Source organism: Canis lupus, chromosome 9, assembly GCF_011100685.1.
Source record: "Canis lupus familiaris isolate Mischka breed German Shepherd chromosome 9, alternate assembly UU_Cfam_GSD_1.0, whole genome shotgun sequence".
NCBI classification, from domain to species: domain Eukaryota; kingdom Metazoa; phylum Chordata; class Mammalia; order Carnivora; family Canidae; genus Canis; species Canis lupus.
This window is the reverse complement of record NC_049230.1, coordinates 46,782,139-46,797,690: the sequence shown is the minus strand read 5'-3', so window position 1 is coordinate 46,797,690 and position 15,552 is coordinate 46,782,139. Positions and strand designations below refer to the sequence as shown.

At 50.5% G+C, this 15,552-nt stretch overlaps 1 protein-coding gene across 1 annotated transcript in view; it reads right to left on the bottom strand.

Annotated features, from left to right (window-relative positions):
• The window catches only part of RAP1GAP2 (RAP1 GTPase activating protein 2), a 213,227-nt gene that overhangs the window by 161,977 nt on the left and 35,698 nt on the right, over positions 1–15,552 (bottom strand). Inside the window, 1 exon segment of the mRNA XM_038548535.1 lies at positions 11,843–11,878. Within this exon segment, the coding sequence (XP_038404463.1) occupies positions 11,843–11,878 (36 nt within the window).

The window sequence follows — 15,552 nt, the reverse complement described above, 5'->3', positions numbered from 1 at the left end:
CTAGTGCATTGTGGTTGCTATAGAAACAGGGCACCTTGGTCTCCTGAAGCTCAGCCCAGGAATAATGTCAGAGTGTAAATACAACAAAAGCTAGCTCATCTGGGCCTCAGTATACACAAACACACACACACACACGCACACACACACGTCTGCCTGCCTGGTAGGTTTACTAAATGAGGGCATGTCCATGCAGGTGTCCGCAGTGACACCACCTGCCCTCACCCATCAGCCACAGGCCTGGGTCTGGGTGCACATGGGTCCAGTTTGCCCTGGGTGCGTGCCTGCATGCATGTGGCCATGTTATGTACATACTTGTGTCCACACAGTGCAGGACTATCGCTACTAACATCAGAAATCCTGAGGCAGGTAACATTTACCAAGCACTATGTACCAGCTGTGGTACTCCACACCTCAGCTAGATTATCTCCTTGAAACTTTACAACAATAGCATCTACATTTATTATCCCCAAATAAAGAAACTGAGGCACAGAGAGGCTGTGTAGCTTGCAGAGAGTCACCCAGAGCATTTGAACCTAACCATTGAATCTAGATCATGGGAAGAGAGGTTTAAATGTCACTAGTTCCCAAACAACTGCAAACCAGCTGCCTCAAAAGTATCACCTGTGGCCCTGATAACACTCAGGTCTCCTGGGCCCCACCCAGGCCTGAGGAAGCAGACTCCTTAGGGTGGGTCTGCACAGCAGCCAGGGTGGGCACCCCTAGTCCAGCCTCGGGTGAACTGGCAGAGGGTCTAGGCAGGGCGTGGTAAGGTGAGATCCCTTCAAGTCCTCCTTCTGAGCCCAGAAATGGTCCTGGGAAAGTTTGCAGCCCAAAGGTCCCCAATTCCAGATGGTGTCTGCTTGTAAAACGTAACCAAGAAAGTGGCAATGTCTGCCATCTCTGTGACTCTCGTTCTCTCTCCTAAAAACCACACACACACACACACACACACACCCCCCTCAGGGCAGGGCTCTAGAAGTCAGCTGTGTGGCTTGTGGCCTGCCAGGACGGATTTCCGCCCACTCCACCCTCTAAGAATGAGTGGGGCCTGGGGTGGAGGATGACACAGTGGTAAACTGCTGGTTCACAGCTCAGCCTGAGGCAGGGAGGGGTCAGCCACCTCACCTGAACAACAAACCGTGGCAGAGTCAGGCTGCGCACCCTGGGAGGTTCCCACAGTCCCAGACTTCAAGGCCAGAAGGAACATAGGCAGAAACCGCAGGGCATTTCCTGCTAAGGGAACAACATGAGCAAAGACAACAGCACTAAAAAGTGCCAGAAAACAGCAAGTCACACCATCTGGCTGGAGCCAAAGATCAAGAGATAAGAAAAGGGGAAGGAAAAAAAAAAAAAAAAAACAAACCCTAGAAATGTGTACAAAGGCACAGAGAGGTTAAATAACTTGCCCAAGGTCATCCAGATGGCAGAGACAAGATTTAAAACACAGGCTGCCTGACTCTAAAGCCCACACATTAACCCCTAAGATGAGGTTCACTGGTTGGCAACCTTTTCTTTTGTGCATATTCTGGAATGCTGTGAAGGTGAGCCTGGCTAGGCCCAGAGCAGGGCTTCTCTGTAGGATGGGAGAGCTTCTATATCCCCTACCCTGAAAATTCAGCAATGTCTGGAGACATTTTTGATTGTCACTGCTGGAGAGTAGGTTGCTGGTATCGTGTAAGCAAAGGCCAGAGATGCTGCTCAGTATCTACACTGCACAGGACAGCCCCTACTAAAAGACTGATCCAGACCCAAATGTCAATAGAAGCCTTGACCTATAGTGACTCAGCCACGTTAAGCCCATTTTAACATCCAACCTGACCCAAAGCATTGACTATCATCACACTTGCTCATCCACTGGAACGGGGGTTCCCAAATTTTGCTGCATATTAGAATCACCTGGAAATCTTAAAAAGAAAAAACAAAAAACAAAAAAAACAAAAAAAAAAAAAAAAGAAAAAACACTGATACTAGGTTCTACCCCAGACACTCTGAATTCCAATTCTGGAACTAGGTGCAACCTGGGCATGAGAGTTTCTTTTCTTTTTTCTTTTTTTTTTTTTTTTTTTAAGAATTTATTTGAGAGAGAAAGAGAGAAAAACAAAACAAGCAGAAGGGAGGCAGAGGCAGAGAGAGAAGCGGACTCACCACTGAGCAGGGAACCCAACACAGGACTCGAACCCATGACCCCAAGATCATGATCTGAGCAAAAGGCAGACACCAAACTGACTGAGCCACCCAGGCACCCCAGCATGAGAATTTCCTAAAGCCTCCCAGATGATAGCAAAGTGCAAAAAGTCTGGGAACTACTGCCTTGTCAGGGAGGGAAGGATCAAACTCCCTGCTATGAACCAAAGACTGTTAGTGGATGCTAATGCCGGAAAGAGAAGTCACCAGAAAGTCAACCAAAGACTGCTCAGGTCCCCCACCAACAGGGGCAGGGGCTGGGGTCCAGGAACAAGCCTGGATGGAGCCAGCACCAACAAAGCCTGCCATAGGCACAGGGAGGGCAGAGCTAGAGATGGCTTTTGGGGTGATGGATTAGTCAGAGCTAGCAGAGGCCTGAGGAGGAGGTTCATTAGAAAGCCTTTGTCACTGTCTGGGCAGGAGATAATGGGCCTGAACTGCGAGGAGGGCAGGAGACGACTCCATGACTCAGGCCCTTCACAACCCGGTGACAGAGAAAGAACTGGATTGGAAGACAGAAAAGGTTAATTGAGAGTGAGCGCAGTCTGGGTATAGAACAGGAAATGATCAGTCAGCGGCCGAAGGTGGGGGTGAGAGCACTAGGGAGCGGTGATCTGGGAGAGGGTCTAAGGAGTCAGCCATGGAGAACCAGGAACTGGGACCTGAGAGGGATGACAGCCCCAGAACAAAGGTGGCCCACTGATGAGCCCCTGTGCTGAATCTGGCCTGGGGCAGGCCACACACGGCTTGAGTTAACTGTCAAGATTTTTCCTACAAGTCCAGATTTCCAGCTTCTCTTGAACAGAAAAGATCTGGTGAGGACAGCCCAGGTGGCTCAGCCGTTTAGCACCGCCTTCAGCCCAGGGCGTGATCCTGGAGACCCGGGATTGAGTCCCATGTTGGATTGAGTCCCACGTCAGGCTCCCTGCATGGAGCCTGCTTCTCCCTCTGCCTGTGTCTCTGCCTCTCTCTCTCTCTCTCTCTGTATCTTTCATGAATAAATAAATAAAATCTTTAAAAAAAAAAAAAAAAGATCTGGTGAGACGACGGCATCCTGGTGGAATGCTGATGTGTGTCCCCAGACCCCTCCCTGTGGCTGGCTCTCCCTGCCAGATCCCTGCAGCCACAAGGCCTCTCTTAGAGAGAGGAGACAAGGCCCATGCTAGGTCAGAAAGCAGTGACAATGGAGGGGTTGCTGGGAAAGCAGGAAAGGAGCCAGGCACTGCACAGAGCCACACTGCTGACCTCTCATCCTGGTCCTGCATCCCCCACCTCTGTGCTGTGCCATCTCCAATTAGGAACATCCCCTCTTGGAGTCTCACGTACTGATCTGTAAACAAGGAGGCCCATGTCCTCTAGTTGTCCATCCTCATGTCCACTGGGCTCCTGCAGGCTGCCCAGGTCAACCCCTCTGGCCAGGCTTTGAGACGAAGCCTGGAAACCTGATTCTTTCCAGCAAAGAGTAGCCCAGGCAATGAGAAATCCCAAATACAGCTGAAGGAGCCAGGGACAACCAGCTAGGGAGAAGAAGAGACACAAGGAACAAGAACCACCTGCCAAAATCTGATGGGGTCTCAGGAGAAGGAGGGATTAGCCTTGTTTGGGGAGGGACAGTGGACAAAGAAATGGCAGTCAGAGACTCCAGATTAAAAGAATGGTCAGCTTTGAACATTCAGAGCTGTATTGTAATAGAATAGGTAGCCTTACAAAGTAATGAGCTCCCTGTAACTGGAGGTAACCAAGCTCAGGTTCAGTGACTAGTTTCATGGGTACAAATAATTCACATAGTGGCTAATTTGATTTTTTTAAATTTCAAGTTCTATGATTCTGGAGATCTCTCGTAAGGGCTCCCCACTCCTCCCAATGTCCCTAGGGAAAACTGTTGGGGATGAAGCTCCGGACTCTGCCTTCTAGAAAGGGTGGTGCCTAGATGGTCTGGAAAAAGCACAGAATGTCTACTTCCTTGCTCCCCTTGACCTTCAGCAAGACCTCAAACCCACAGCCAGATCCGGCAACCCCTGCTACACGGCCCCCGTCCTAGGAGAGCCTCACCAGGGGCCCCTCCAAGGCAGAGAGAACAGCATAGATGGCCCTCCCAGCACAAGCCAGAGGGGCCATCTATATCCCCTCCCAACATTCCCAAGCCCACTGCCTGCTCCCAGCCCCAGAGGGGCCAGCAGGAAGAAGGAAACAGAAGCAAGCACCACCTACACTCCCAGGCACCTCGGAGTGCTGTCTGGGTCCCTGTTCAGTAGGAGCCTCTCTGAGGGCATTGGGGGTCCTGACACACCCAGGGGTCCATAGTGTACACGGGATATACAGTGTGGAGGCGAGGGGGGGTGTCAGAGCTCTCTCCAAAAACCATGGGAGCAATTCTTCCCCAGCCCTGGCCAAATCCAGGTCCTGGTGAACCAAGCAGAGCCCTCCAGACTCCTCTTCACAAGACCCTCAGTCTTCTCACCAGATCAGGCCAGCAGGCCTCTAGGCCTCTGAAGACCTGTGAAGAAGCTCAAGCACATGGCCAGGGACTTAGGGATCGAAGGATCTTTTCAGGGAGCTGAATGGAGTGAGGGTGCTCCCCCAAGGATAGCTGGACCCAGGCTGGTGGGCCACAGGCTGCCATCTGCATCCTGCTCTCCTGCTTCCCTGCCCTTGTCTCCCATAGTCACACACTCAGCCCTGTCCCATGGGATCAATAAGGACCATTCAGCTCACCAGCCACATGGCAAACACCCTTACAGGGCCCCAGGAATAAGGAGAACCCCTCCTGCCCATAGCCCCATACCCATCTCAATAGAGCCCAATGCTCAGTGCCCACCAGCCAGAGCTGCCAGCCAGCACCCTGCTCGCCCATCAGCAGATACCCACCCAGACCTGGTCAAGACCCAGGGAGCTGCTTGTCCACCAAGAAATCAGAACAGGGACTCACCAGGGCTTCCTAGGCATGGCAGGGACCAGCCGGGATGAGGGCCAGGAACACACAAATCCCTGGAATTTGCAGACCTTGCTGCCTGGCAAATGGCACCTCCAGGTGCATCCCTGGTGCCTGGCAATGAAATCAGGCCACAGCCCAATTGCCAGCTAAGCACCCGCCCGCCTTGCTTCTCCCTGTAGCCACTCACGCCCTGAGACTCCAGATCCCAAAAGAGACATGTTCGTGGTTACCATAGGAACTCGCTAAAGCCAAAAAAGGCACCACACAGTCACCCACATGGGCCCTCGAAGCTCATGTCCACCTGCACAAGCAAGTGTACACACACGCCTACACATGCCTACGCATGCCAGCACTATTCTCAGACTCAGAGCCCACAAGGTGTCCGAAAGCGGGTTCCCTGCAGGCATGTCCAGCCAGGTATGGTTACAGGGCGCCAGCGCCAGCCAGTGCTTACCTGGAGCTCACCTGCCAGAGGCTTCCTAGGAACTGAGCAAGGTAGGGGTCAGAGCCCAGGACTACCACCAGGTCTGCCTGCAAGGTCAGGGAGAAGGCACTGACTGCCTGGCCTGTTTCCTGGCAACAGACCAACTCTTAGAACCCTCCACATGCTACTCCTCTCCTCTGTCCCCTCCATGAGGGGGTAGGTACGAGGGTCAGGATCTAAACCAGCCACGCAAAAAGGGAAAAGGAGGGAGCAGAGATTCTGTATTCAGAGCCTTACTCCCTCATTTCCAGAACTGGGACCAAGATAAACCCAAGGGCTCAACAGGAAACTCGGAAGGCTTCACCTTGACACCTCCCTTGCCCTCATATCCCACATCCAAACCAATCTAGTCTGGGGGGACCACCTCCTCAATAACTCTCCAAACTGTCCACTCTCCCTAACCCCACAGCTCCCATCCTAGCCTCCAACCTCTGCAATGAGTCAGCAGAGGGCAGCCAGGGGGGCCCTCAGACTCAAATCTGGTTTCCTCTCCGCTTAAAACCCTTCAATGGCTCCCACTCACCCAGAGAAGTCTGCTCAGCCCTCTGTACAGCTGTCCCATACTCCCATAGGCAGCCCCGCCTGCCCCCAAAACCCCATCCCAGTATTCCATCTGTAGTAGTAACTGCCCCACATCCCTCCCACCCCCTGCATTCCTAACCTCACTGGGTATGCACTGTTGCTGTTACCCAGAATGCCTCTCTCTTTAGCAGGCTGACCTTACTCACCCTTGGAGATGGCTCAGGCATCACCAAGTCTGCAGGAAACCCCTTCCATCCTCTCAAAGGGTATCTCTGCTAGCCCTCATCACATTCCACTGCAACTGTCTGTCCAAATGTATGCCTGCAGGGCAGGGCTGTAAGCTTTCACCAACAGAGATGTGTCTGTTTCATATTTGTTTCCCCACCAATCCCAGGGCCTGGCTTTGGGCTTAAAACGGAAGTGCCTAGTAATTGTGAGCTGCACTGATGCGGTGTTCTAATCCCCTACAACAGCAAGCTCCCCCATCCTGACAACCCAGCAAACTCTCAGCACCTGCTCTGGGTGTATAAGAGGAACTGACTAGGGAGTAGCCCCAGAAGGTTCTAGAACATTCTGGTGGTACCTGAAGGATTCTTGTGCACTGCCACCACCCCCTTCCAGTGTTCCCATGTGTTCCATGCCCCCTGCACTGCTTGCCTGTGAGAGGCCGCATCATTCAGGCACCAGAGATGCCACCGAACCTGGGTCTCCAGCAAGGGCATGTGCTGTGAAGGCAGAGGTGCATGCTGTGGCCAAGGGCCACAGACTACGTACATACCTCCAAGCATATGAGGGGGAACAAGAGTGGGAAAGCAGGGAGTAGGGGAGGTGCTGAGAACTACTCAGCTCCAGCCTAGACTACACCAGCCATGAAGTACAGACCTGCACTCAAACCCCAGCTCCATGATCTTAGCCAGGTGTCCTAACCTCTCTGAGCCTCCATTTTAACATGTAGAATAGTGGCAACCGCTTCAGAAGGTGGCTGTGAAACCTCAGGGAAACTGTGCAACAGGTGACAAGTTAGCACACATAAGTGCTCCAACAGTGCCAGGGCCAGAACCCCCATCTTCAGAGCTGTGTGGCCTCCAGGAGGTAGGTGCTGATTGTGTGGAGAGTATCAGGTCCCTGGAGAAGGAGCCAAAGCAACTGGGAACATAGGCCACTGCCCAGAGGGGGTTTGGTGCTCTGTGAGGCCAATGGGCTACCCTAGTAGACAAAAAGGTATCTTACCTAGCAGAGGTAGATGCAGGTGGCATGTTGGTGCCTAGGAGAGCTGTAGCCTGTGTAGCTGGCTGCCTAATGGACACATCAGTGTGCAGAGCCGCATCCTGGACATCCAGGCAGAGCCCCGTATTAGGTACCACCAGGGGAGAAAGAAGGATGGAAGAATGGGTACATTCTTTGAGCTCATTTTAGGGGTACTTGGGTGGCTCAGTTGGTTAAACATCTGTCTTTGGCTCAAGTCATGATCCCAGGGTCCTGGGATGGAGCCCCAAGTCAAGCTCCCTACTCAGCAGGGAGTCTGCTTCTCCCTCAACCTCTGCCACTCCCCCTGCTTGTACTCTCTCTGTCAAATAAATAAAATCTTTAAAAAAAAAACAAAAAAAAAACTCCCTTTTAGTGCCAAGGGCAGTGGGGGCAGCTAGATAAAACCTCTTATGGTGTTTGCCCAGCCCACAATCCACCCTTCCTCTCTGAGAACGAACTCCTCTCACATAGAGTGATGACCACAGCAACCATATTTTATCCATAAAACCCCATCCCTCCAGAGAAACAATGATCCGAGCTGGGCCAGTAAGATTCTTTCTCTTTTTTAGGTTGCACTGAGATGTAATTTATATATCATATGATTCACCATTTTAAAGTATACAATCCAGTGGTTTTTAATATATTCACAAAGTTGTGCCACCAGCACCACTATCTAGCCCCAGGATATTTACACCACCTCACAGAGAGGCCTCTACCCTGTAGCAAGCACTCTCTCCCTTTATTCTCCCCAACAACCTCCCCAGCCCTAGGAAACCATGAGTCTATTTTCTATCTCTATGAATTTGCTTGTTCTAGACACTCAGTATAAATGGAATCATACAGTATGTGGTGTTTTGTGGCTTTCACTTAGCATAATGTTTTCAAAGTTCATCTATGTTGTAACATGTATCAATATCTGATTTCTTTTGATGGCCAAATAACGTGCCATGGAATTGATATGTCACATTTTGTTTACCCATCCATCTGTTGATGAACTTTTGGGTTGTTTCCACATTGGGTTATTATTAATAATGCTATAAACATTCATGTTACAAGTTTCTATACAAACATATATTTTCATTTCTCTTGGGTATATATCTCAGAAGGGAACTGCTGGTCATTTGGTAACTCTATGTTTAACTTTTTTTTTTTTTAGATTTTATTTATTTACTTGAGAGAAAGAGAGCAAGAGAGAGCACAAGCAGTGGGGAGAAGCAGGCAGAGTGGGAGAAGCAGGCTCTCTGCTGAGCAGGGGCATAATGTGGGGCTCAATCCCAGGACCCCAGGACCACGACCTGAGCTGAAGGCAGACACAACCAACTGAACCACCCAGGCACCTGATGTTTAACCTTTTAAGAAACTGCCAGAGTGTTTTCCAAAACAGCTGCAAGAGTTTACGTTCCCAGTAGCAGCATAAATAAGGGCATGCGGGTTCCAGTTTCTCCCCATCCTCACCAATGCTTGTCATCATCTTCTTTTTGATTATAGTCATCCTAGAGGCTATAAAGGAGTAGCTCACCATGGCTTTGATACGCATCTCCCTGTGGCTGATGATGCTGAACATCTTTTCATGTACTTACTGTCCATTCATATACTTTCTTTGGAGAAATGTCTATTCAGATCCTTTGCCCATGTTTTAAGTGTGCTTTGTATTATTGAATTGAAATGGTTCTTTATATATCTTAGATATGAGTCCCTTATCAGATACGTGATTTGCAAATATTTTCTCCCACTCTGTGGTTTGCCTTTTTACTTTTTTGATGGTGTCCTTTATTACACAAAAGTTTTTCATTTTGATGAAGTCCAATTTATCAACGTGCTGTTCCTGTTGTCATTGCTATGCTTTTGGTGTCACTGTTAAGAAATCATTGCCTTATTCGAAGTCACAAAAATGTTCATCTATGATTTCTTCTAAGTGTTGTATGGTTTTAGCTCTTACATTTAGATATTTGATCCATTTTAAGTTAATTTTCATATATGGTATGAGAGAGGGTCTCAATTTCATTCTTTGGTATGTGGGTAGAGTTGTCCCAGCACCCATTTTTTGAAAAGCTATGTTTCTTCATTGAATGGTCACAACACACTTGTTGGAAATCCACTGACCGCAAATGTGAGGGTTTATTTCTGGACTCTAAATTCTATTTCATTGCTCTATACAGCTATCCTCACGCCAGTACCAAACTGTCTTGATTGCTATAGACTTGTAGTAAGTTTCAAAATCAGGAAGTACAGTCCACGAACTTTGTTATTCTTTTTCAAGATTACCCTTATTTCTGTATGAATTTTAGGATCAGTTTAGCAATTACTGCAAAGAAACCAGCTGGGATTTTGAGGGTTTTGGAGGGTTTCCAGTTCCTGTTCAAGCCTTCCTGAACTCTAGCTCCACCTCCTCCCCTGGGTTCCCTGAGACACCCTGGGATCTTTTCCGTAATTTTTTGTTTAACCAGATCACACTGAGTTTTTTTCTTTCTTGCAATCAGAAGACTCTTAACCAAGCACAAGTAAGAACACAGTCCTACATACTGTCCCAAACAATCATCTCAACACCACCTCCCCAGGACTAAAGCACTCAAACTGTACCCCAGATACCCACCAGGGTCCCAATCTCAAAATTTGCCAGTGCCCTCAGCCACCTTGTAACTAGTTCCCTTCCAGGTTTTACATACACCATCTTTTTTTTTTTCTTAAGATTTTATTTATTCATGAGAGACAGAGAGAGGCAAAGACACAGGCAGAGGGAGAAGCAAGCTCCCTGTGGAGAGCCCGATGTGAGACTTGATCCCAGGACCCTGGGATCATGACCTGAGCCAAAGCCAGACGCTCAACCACTGAACCACCCAGGTGCCCCTACCTACATTATCTTTACCAGTTAAATAGGCCCTCAATAAATGCTTGTGAAATTGAACTAGGAACCCAAAATAACACCAAAAGAAACAGTCCTACCACTCTGCACCCCTTAGTAACCCTCTCTCGTGCCTAAACCTCAATCTGTAGATAAGAAGCTCTAGGAAAATCCGACATCATTTTGCCCACTGGACAAATGATACAAAAACTGAAGTCTGGAGAAGTTAAATATCTTGCCCAGGAGTGACTTGCCCTGAACACTGAGCTGTACTATTACACACACACCTCATGCCAACCATCATAGGCACAGGTGTACCCATAGTCCCATCCCATCTTCAAGAGCTGCTATAGAAGTTACCTCATCCTGGCAGTCTTCCAAGACTGCTCCTACTGCACCTCTGGCACCAAGTCTACAGAGAGACAAAAAGCTCTCAGAATGCAGGGACTGTTTGTCATACATCCCTTCCCTGCTAACTGTTCACACTTACCCTTCTGAGTAAAACAGACTATAGTGGGAAGCCTCACCCTCTATATTCCAATCCTCAAGACTGGCTGTGCTTTGCCCAGTGACCTGTATCCAGGGCATACACAGCCAGTGCTAGCAACTAAATGGCATGGCAGAGGGAGGCCGGCCTGGAAAACCTTTCAGCTGAGATGGAGTGCTGCCAGTGGGAAAAGCTGCCTCTGAAGAAGAACACTCACTGGAGAAATTTTTCATGCACAAGCTAATTCACATATGGCAGAATAATATTTTGGGCTAGTGACCAATGCTACTTTTTCCTCCTAGAATTTCCCTCCTTTTCAAGTCACTCAATCGGAGCAGATGGTTGGTCAGTACTCACTGTCCAGGGAAGGAATGAAGATAAAAGCTGATTTTTTTTTTAGTCTGTAGGAAGAAAGGGGATCAGGATGCAAACAAAATGGTTTGGCCAGAAACACACATGGGAAAGGAGCAAAGATGGGGATGGAAGAGGAGTTGGAGGTTCTAGGAGAGATATGTCTGCTCAGAGCTTCCCATACAGACAAGCAGACATAAAGCCAAGCGCAGCAGGCAATTCCCAGACCCCAAATCTGGTGTTGAAGCCTCAGGGAGCCCCAGGGCTGGGCTCTCAGGATGATGTTTGTCTAGTGACATATGACTCAATGCCCAACTGACCACACATACGTACCCAAGCACAGGCACATGCATACACACATACACACATGCACACACAGGCACGCACACACTGGGGTATTTTATGAGGTTCTAGAATTATGTGGCACAATTTTCCAGGTAGGTAGAAATTTCAGAAAGCTTGATGGACTGGAGGCTTCATGTAATAACCACAGTGATAGGAAATATAATTATCTTCCTTACACCAAGTTACAGCCTAAAAGATACACACATTACCATCGACCCGGCACCTGCTGCTTCCATTCCAGCATCTGCCTTTCTCCAGATGTCCTAGGAATCAAGAGCCTGGTCCAACCTCTCCAATCCTAAACCCCTAAGACTGAGATGGAGAATCTGACAAATCCAACAGCCCCGTGCATGTTTCCCACAGTCCAGGGGGACATAAGGGCCCCAGAGGTGCTCTGGCCTACCATCATCTCTGATTGGCACACAATGGGAAATGGCTACTTACTTGACCTTTAGGCTCGCCAGCATGGTCTTGTCGATCCTGCCGAGAGAAAAGCAAAGTCTGCGGTCAGTGCTGAGGCTGAAGGCTCCCCCAACCCATCTGCAGGGAAGGTCCCTGGGCCAGTCCAGATTACCAAACCAACAGGGTCCTGCAGGGGACAGTCCCTACATAGGGGAGCTCTCCTCCAGCCCAGAAAGGGAGGGAGCCATGCATAACCCCATGAGCCAGGTACTGTTATTCTTCCCATTTTAGAGATATGGATAACATCACTGGCCCAGCCAGAATCCAGGTTCTGACTCCACACCCAGAAATCCCAAGCACTGTGTATATAGCATCTCCTTTCATTACCCCCACTCCTCAAGAGAACTCTGCAAACCAGCTTCATCAGTCACTAGCAGTTAAACATTCAACACATTGATATTTCCTAGGCTTCTGCTTTAGAAAGATGCCAGCACCAGGGACCCTCCTATCCTGGAAGCTGCCAGTCCATGCGAGGCGACAGACCCCACTCCTGAGACAGAACCCAAAAGCAGACTCCATGGTGCATGGGCAAGTGGGATCTGTCATGCATGCAGCTCAGAGCAAGGAAGATCACATTTACAGCAGACTGTCCTGGCAGCCAGCTCCTCCACCCCAGCCTGCACCCACCCTTGCTGGAAGACAAGGCAGTGCTGCTAAGCTTCTATTTTTACCCTCTGCATATGTCAGCCCTTATGGCTGGTAAAAGAGGCCCCTTCCTCTCTCGAGAGATAGAAAGGTGGGCTAGATTCCCACTTGTCAGTGTCTCCTCTTATTTAGGGGTCATAACCACCAATGTCACGATCACCACCATGTCATCAACACCACTGCTGTCACAATCACCATCAGTGTCACCACACCCCATGTCACCATCACCGTCATCAGTGTCCCACCACCATCAGTGTCCCCACGACCGCCTGTGTCACCACCACCGCCTGTCACCATCACCTTCACTGTCACCACCACCACGATGTCAACAGTATTGTCACCATCACCATCAGTGTCACCACACCCCATGTCACCACATCATCAGTACCCCCACCACCACCTGTGTCACCACCACCTTCAGTGTCACCACCACCACGTACGTCATCATGACCATGAGTACAAAATCCAGGATGCTTGAAACCCTGGAAAGATCGTTCAGCCACCCCATGCAGTCAGCCAGCTTCGCCACAGGCTTCCTATCCAGGCGACTACTAGGGCAACACAAGGACAGGAGCAGTGTCAGGGGCCACATAGGGAGGACACAGAGAGCTGCCCCAGTAATCGCAGGTCAGCACCAACCCCTTGAGCTGGGAGGTGGGATCCTTTTGCTCTGAGTAAACTCTCAGCACCTCTGATCCCAGTTCCCAGCAGCAAAACAAGCCATACCCTAAGGCTCCTGCCCCAGGTCCCTCCCAGCTTCTTCCCCACTGCATCCTAGGCCCCTTTCCATGGAGCCTCCACAACCTGTCCTCAAAGGTCTCATAGGGCCCCTGATCCCTCTGGCATGCAGGTGGTACTCCTCTCCCATTCAGCCCCCAAATGGGGGGTAGGGTGAATCCAGAAGGGAGATCTCCACATTCTATTATAATATTTGTAGCCGAAAGCTACCTAATTGTAACTCCTAACAATAAGCTCTTACATTTTACATCTTCTCAAGGAATCTCTTTTAATTCTTACAACATCCTTACGTTGTGTATAAGGTGGAAATCCCCTACATGGGGAAACTGAGAGCCAGAGAGGGGAAGTATCCTGTCTGAGTTCCTCAATGAGTCAAGGTGGAGTCAGTACTAGAACCGGGCCCTCTGGTGTGGCACCCTCTCAACCCAACCAGCACACCACACGGTGGCGCTGTGGGTCACAGCAACCCCTGGCCCAGCACCCACATCCACACCTACCCAACGCTCTGTCCACAGGGTTTCCACGCTGGGGTGTGGCCCTGGGAGGCCAGGGCTGCTGGCCTCAGCTACATTGACACAAAACACAGAGCAGAGCCTGCAACACTGGGCTTTTCTCTTTTTAGAAAGCCAAACCCCCTAGGTTCTCTGGGCCCCTTCCAACTCCCCACCACCCACCTGCCCCATGCCATTCCCTCTCCTCACCTTGTCTACCCCAGATGCTACTGGTCATCCACCCTGGCATCCAATGGAGCTCCTAGAACACCAGCCCTCAAGACGCTGTCCACCACCTGGAGTGGACCAGGGCTCTAGCTATCTGCACGTCAGTCTCAGATCATCTCCAGACAATGCCTACTCTAACCCTCCAACCCCACCAGGAAGCCCTGCTGTCTCCTCAAACTCAATGAGCCCCTAACCAAATGCCTGTCCTGGACAAAACGTCACTCAGTCATCCTAGAAGCACGTATTGCGCATGTGCAATGCGCCACACACAGTTCCTCGGTCTGTTCCATGCCTCCTGAGAAGCATGGCTCTCAGAGGAAACTCTCTCATGGCCTGGACCTTGCCCTGTAGCGATCCCAGTCAGCCTGACTGGGAAGCAGACAAGGTATTTCGAACCGAGAGCCCACACTCAGGACAGCAACTCCTTGACCCGGGCATCAGAGAGGGTCTGTGAGCAGGCACCAGGCCACACTATGCCAGCCCTAGCACAATCTCCTCCTCACTCTCCCCATCTGCCAAGCATGGAGCACCCACAATCCTTCCTGCCGCAGGATGGGTGGCAAAGTGCCTTCAGAGAGAAGGGAAGGGCAGTCAGACACTGCACCCACACAGAAGCATAACCGGCCAGAGGGGCAGAGCCCGCCCACCCCACCCCCCAGCCCCTGTGCAACCCCCAGTCAGCCACCAGCCTCCACACCAGGGCACCCCCTGCAGCAGTGGGAACCTCTTCTTTGACAACACCCCAGATCCAGAAGCTAAAAGGAAACCGATAATGAAAACCACTAGACCCCGTTCCCCAACAGAGGAGAAGCTGCCAGCAGCTGGGAGCCAGAGACAAGTCTTTGACCTCAGTCTCCCCATTTTCTGGCCCCCTGGGGAGAAAGAGCCTCTCCCTTGTCCCACACAGAAGCTCAGTGGCGGGCAGCCCCGGTGGCTCAGCGGTTTAGTACCGCCTGCAGCCTGGGGTGTGATCCTGGAGACCCGGGATCAAGTCCCACATCGGGCTCCCTGCATGGAGCCTGCTTCTCCCTCCGCCTGTGTCTCTGCCTCTCTCTTCGCTCTCTCTGAATTAATGAATAAATAAAATCTTTAAAAAAAAAAAAAAAAAAAAAAAAACTCAGTGGCAAAAAGTGGCCCCAAGGGCCAGGCAAGAAACTAGAGCACAAAGCCAACTGCGCAGGCTTGGACAGAGCTAGGATTGGCTGCCGTGGGTGGGGCGGGGGGAGGGACCTCAGGAGACAGGTCTGCCCCTCCCCTCACAGGTCACCCCCACAGAGGAGGCAGCCCAAAGGTGCAGTGGGCCACAGAAGCCCCCAAAGTCACATACAGAGACGACACAGACAGGAGCATGGCACACATGCAAAGACAAGAGAGCCCACAAAGCTACAAAAGAACAGAGCTGCAGCCTACCTTCTTGGAAATCCAGAGTACACACATGCTCACATCCATAACACATCCATAACACACCTACCCGGCCAGGCACACACTTCATACACGGCCGCACAGACTGGCAGCTGCAGACAAGCCACACACACACCCACAATCATCACAGAGGCACCTCACATACATGGGAACATGACACAGACACAC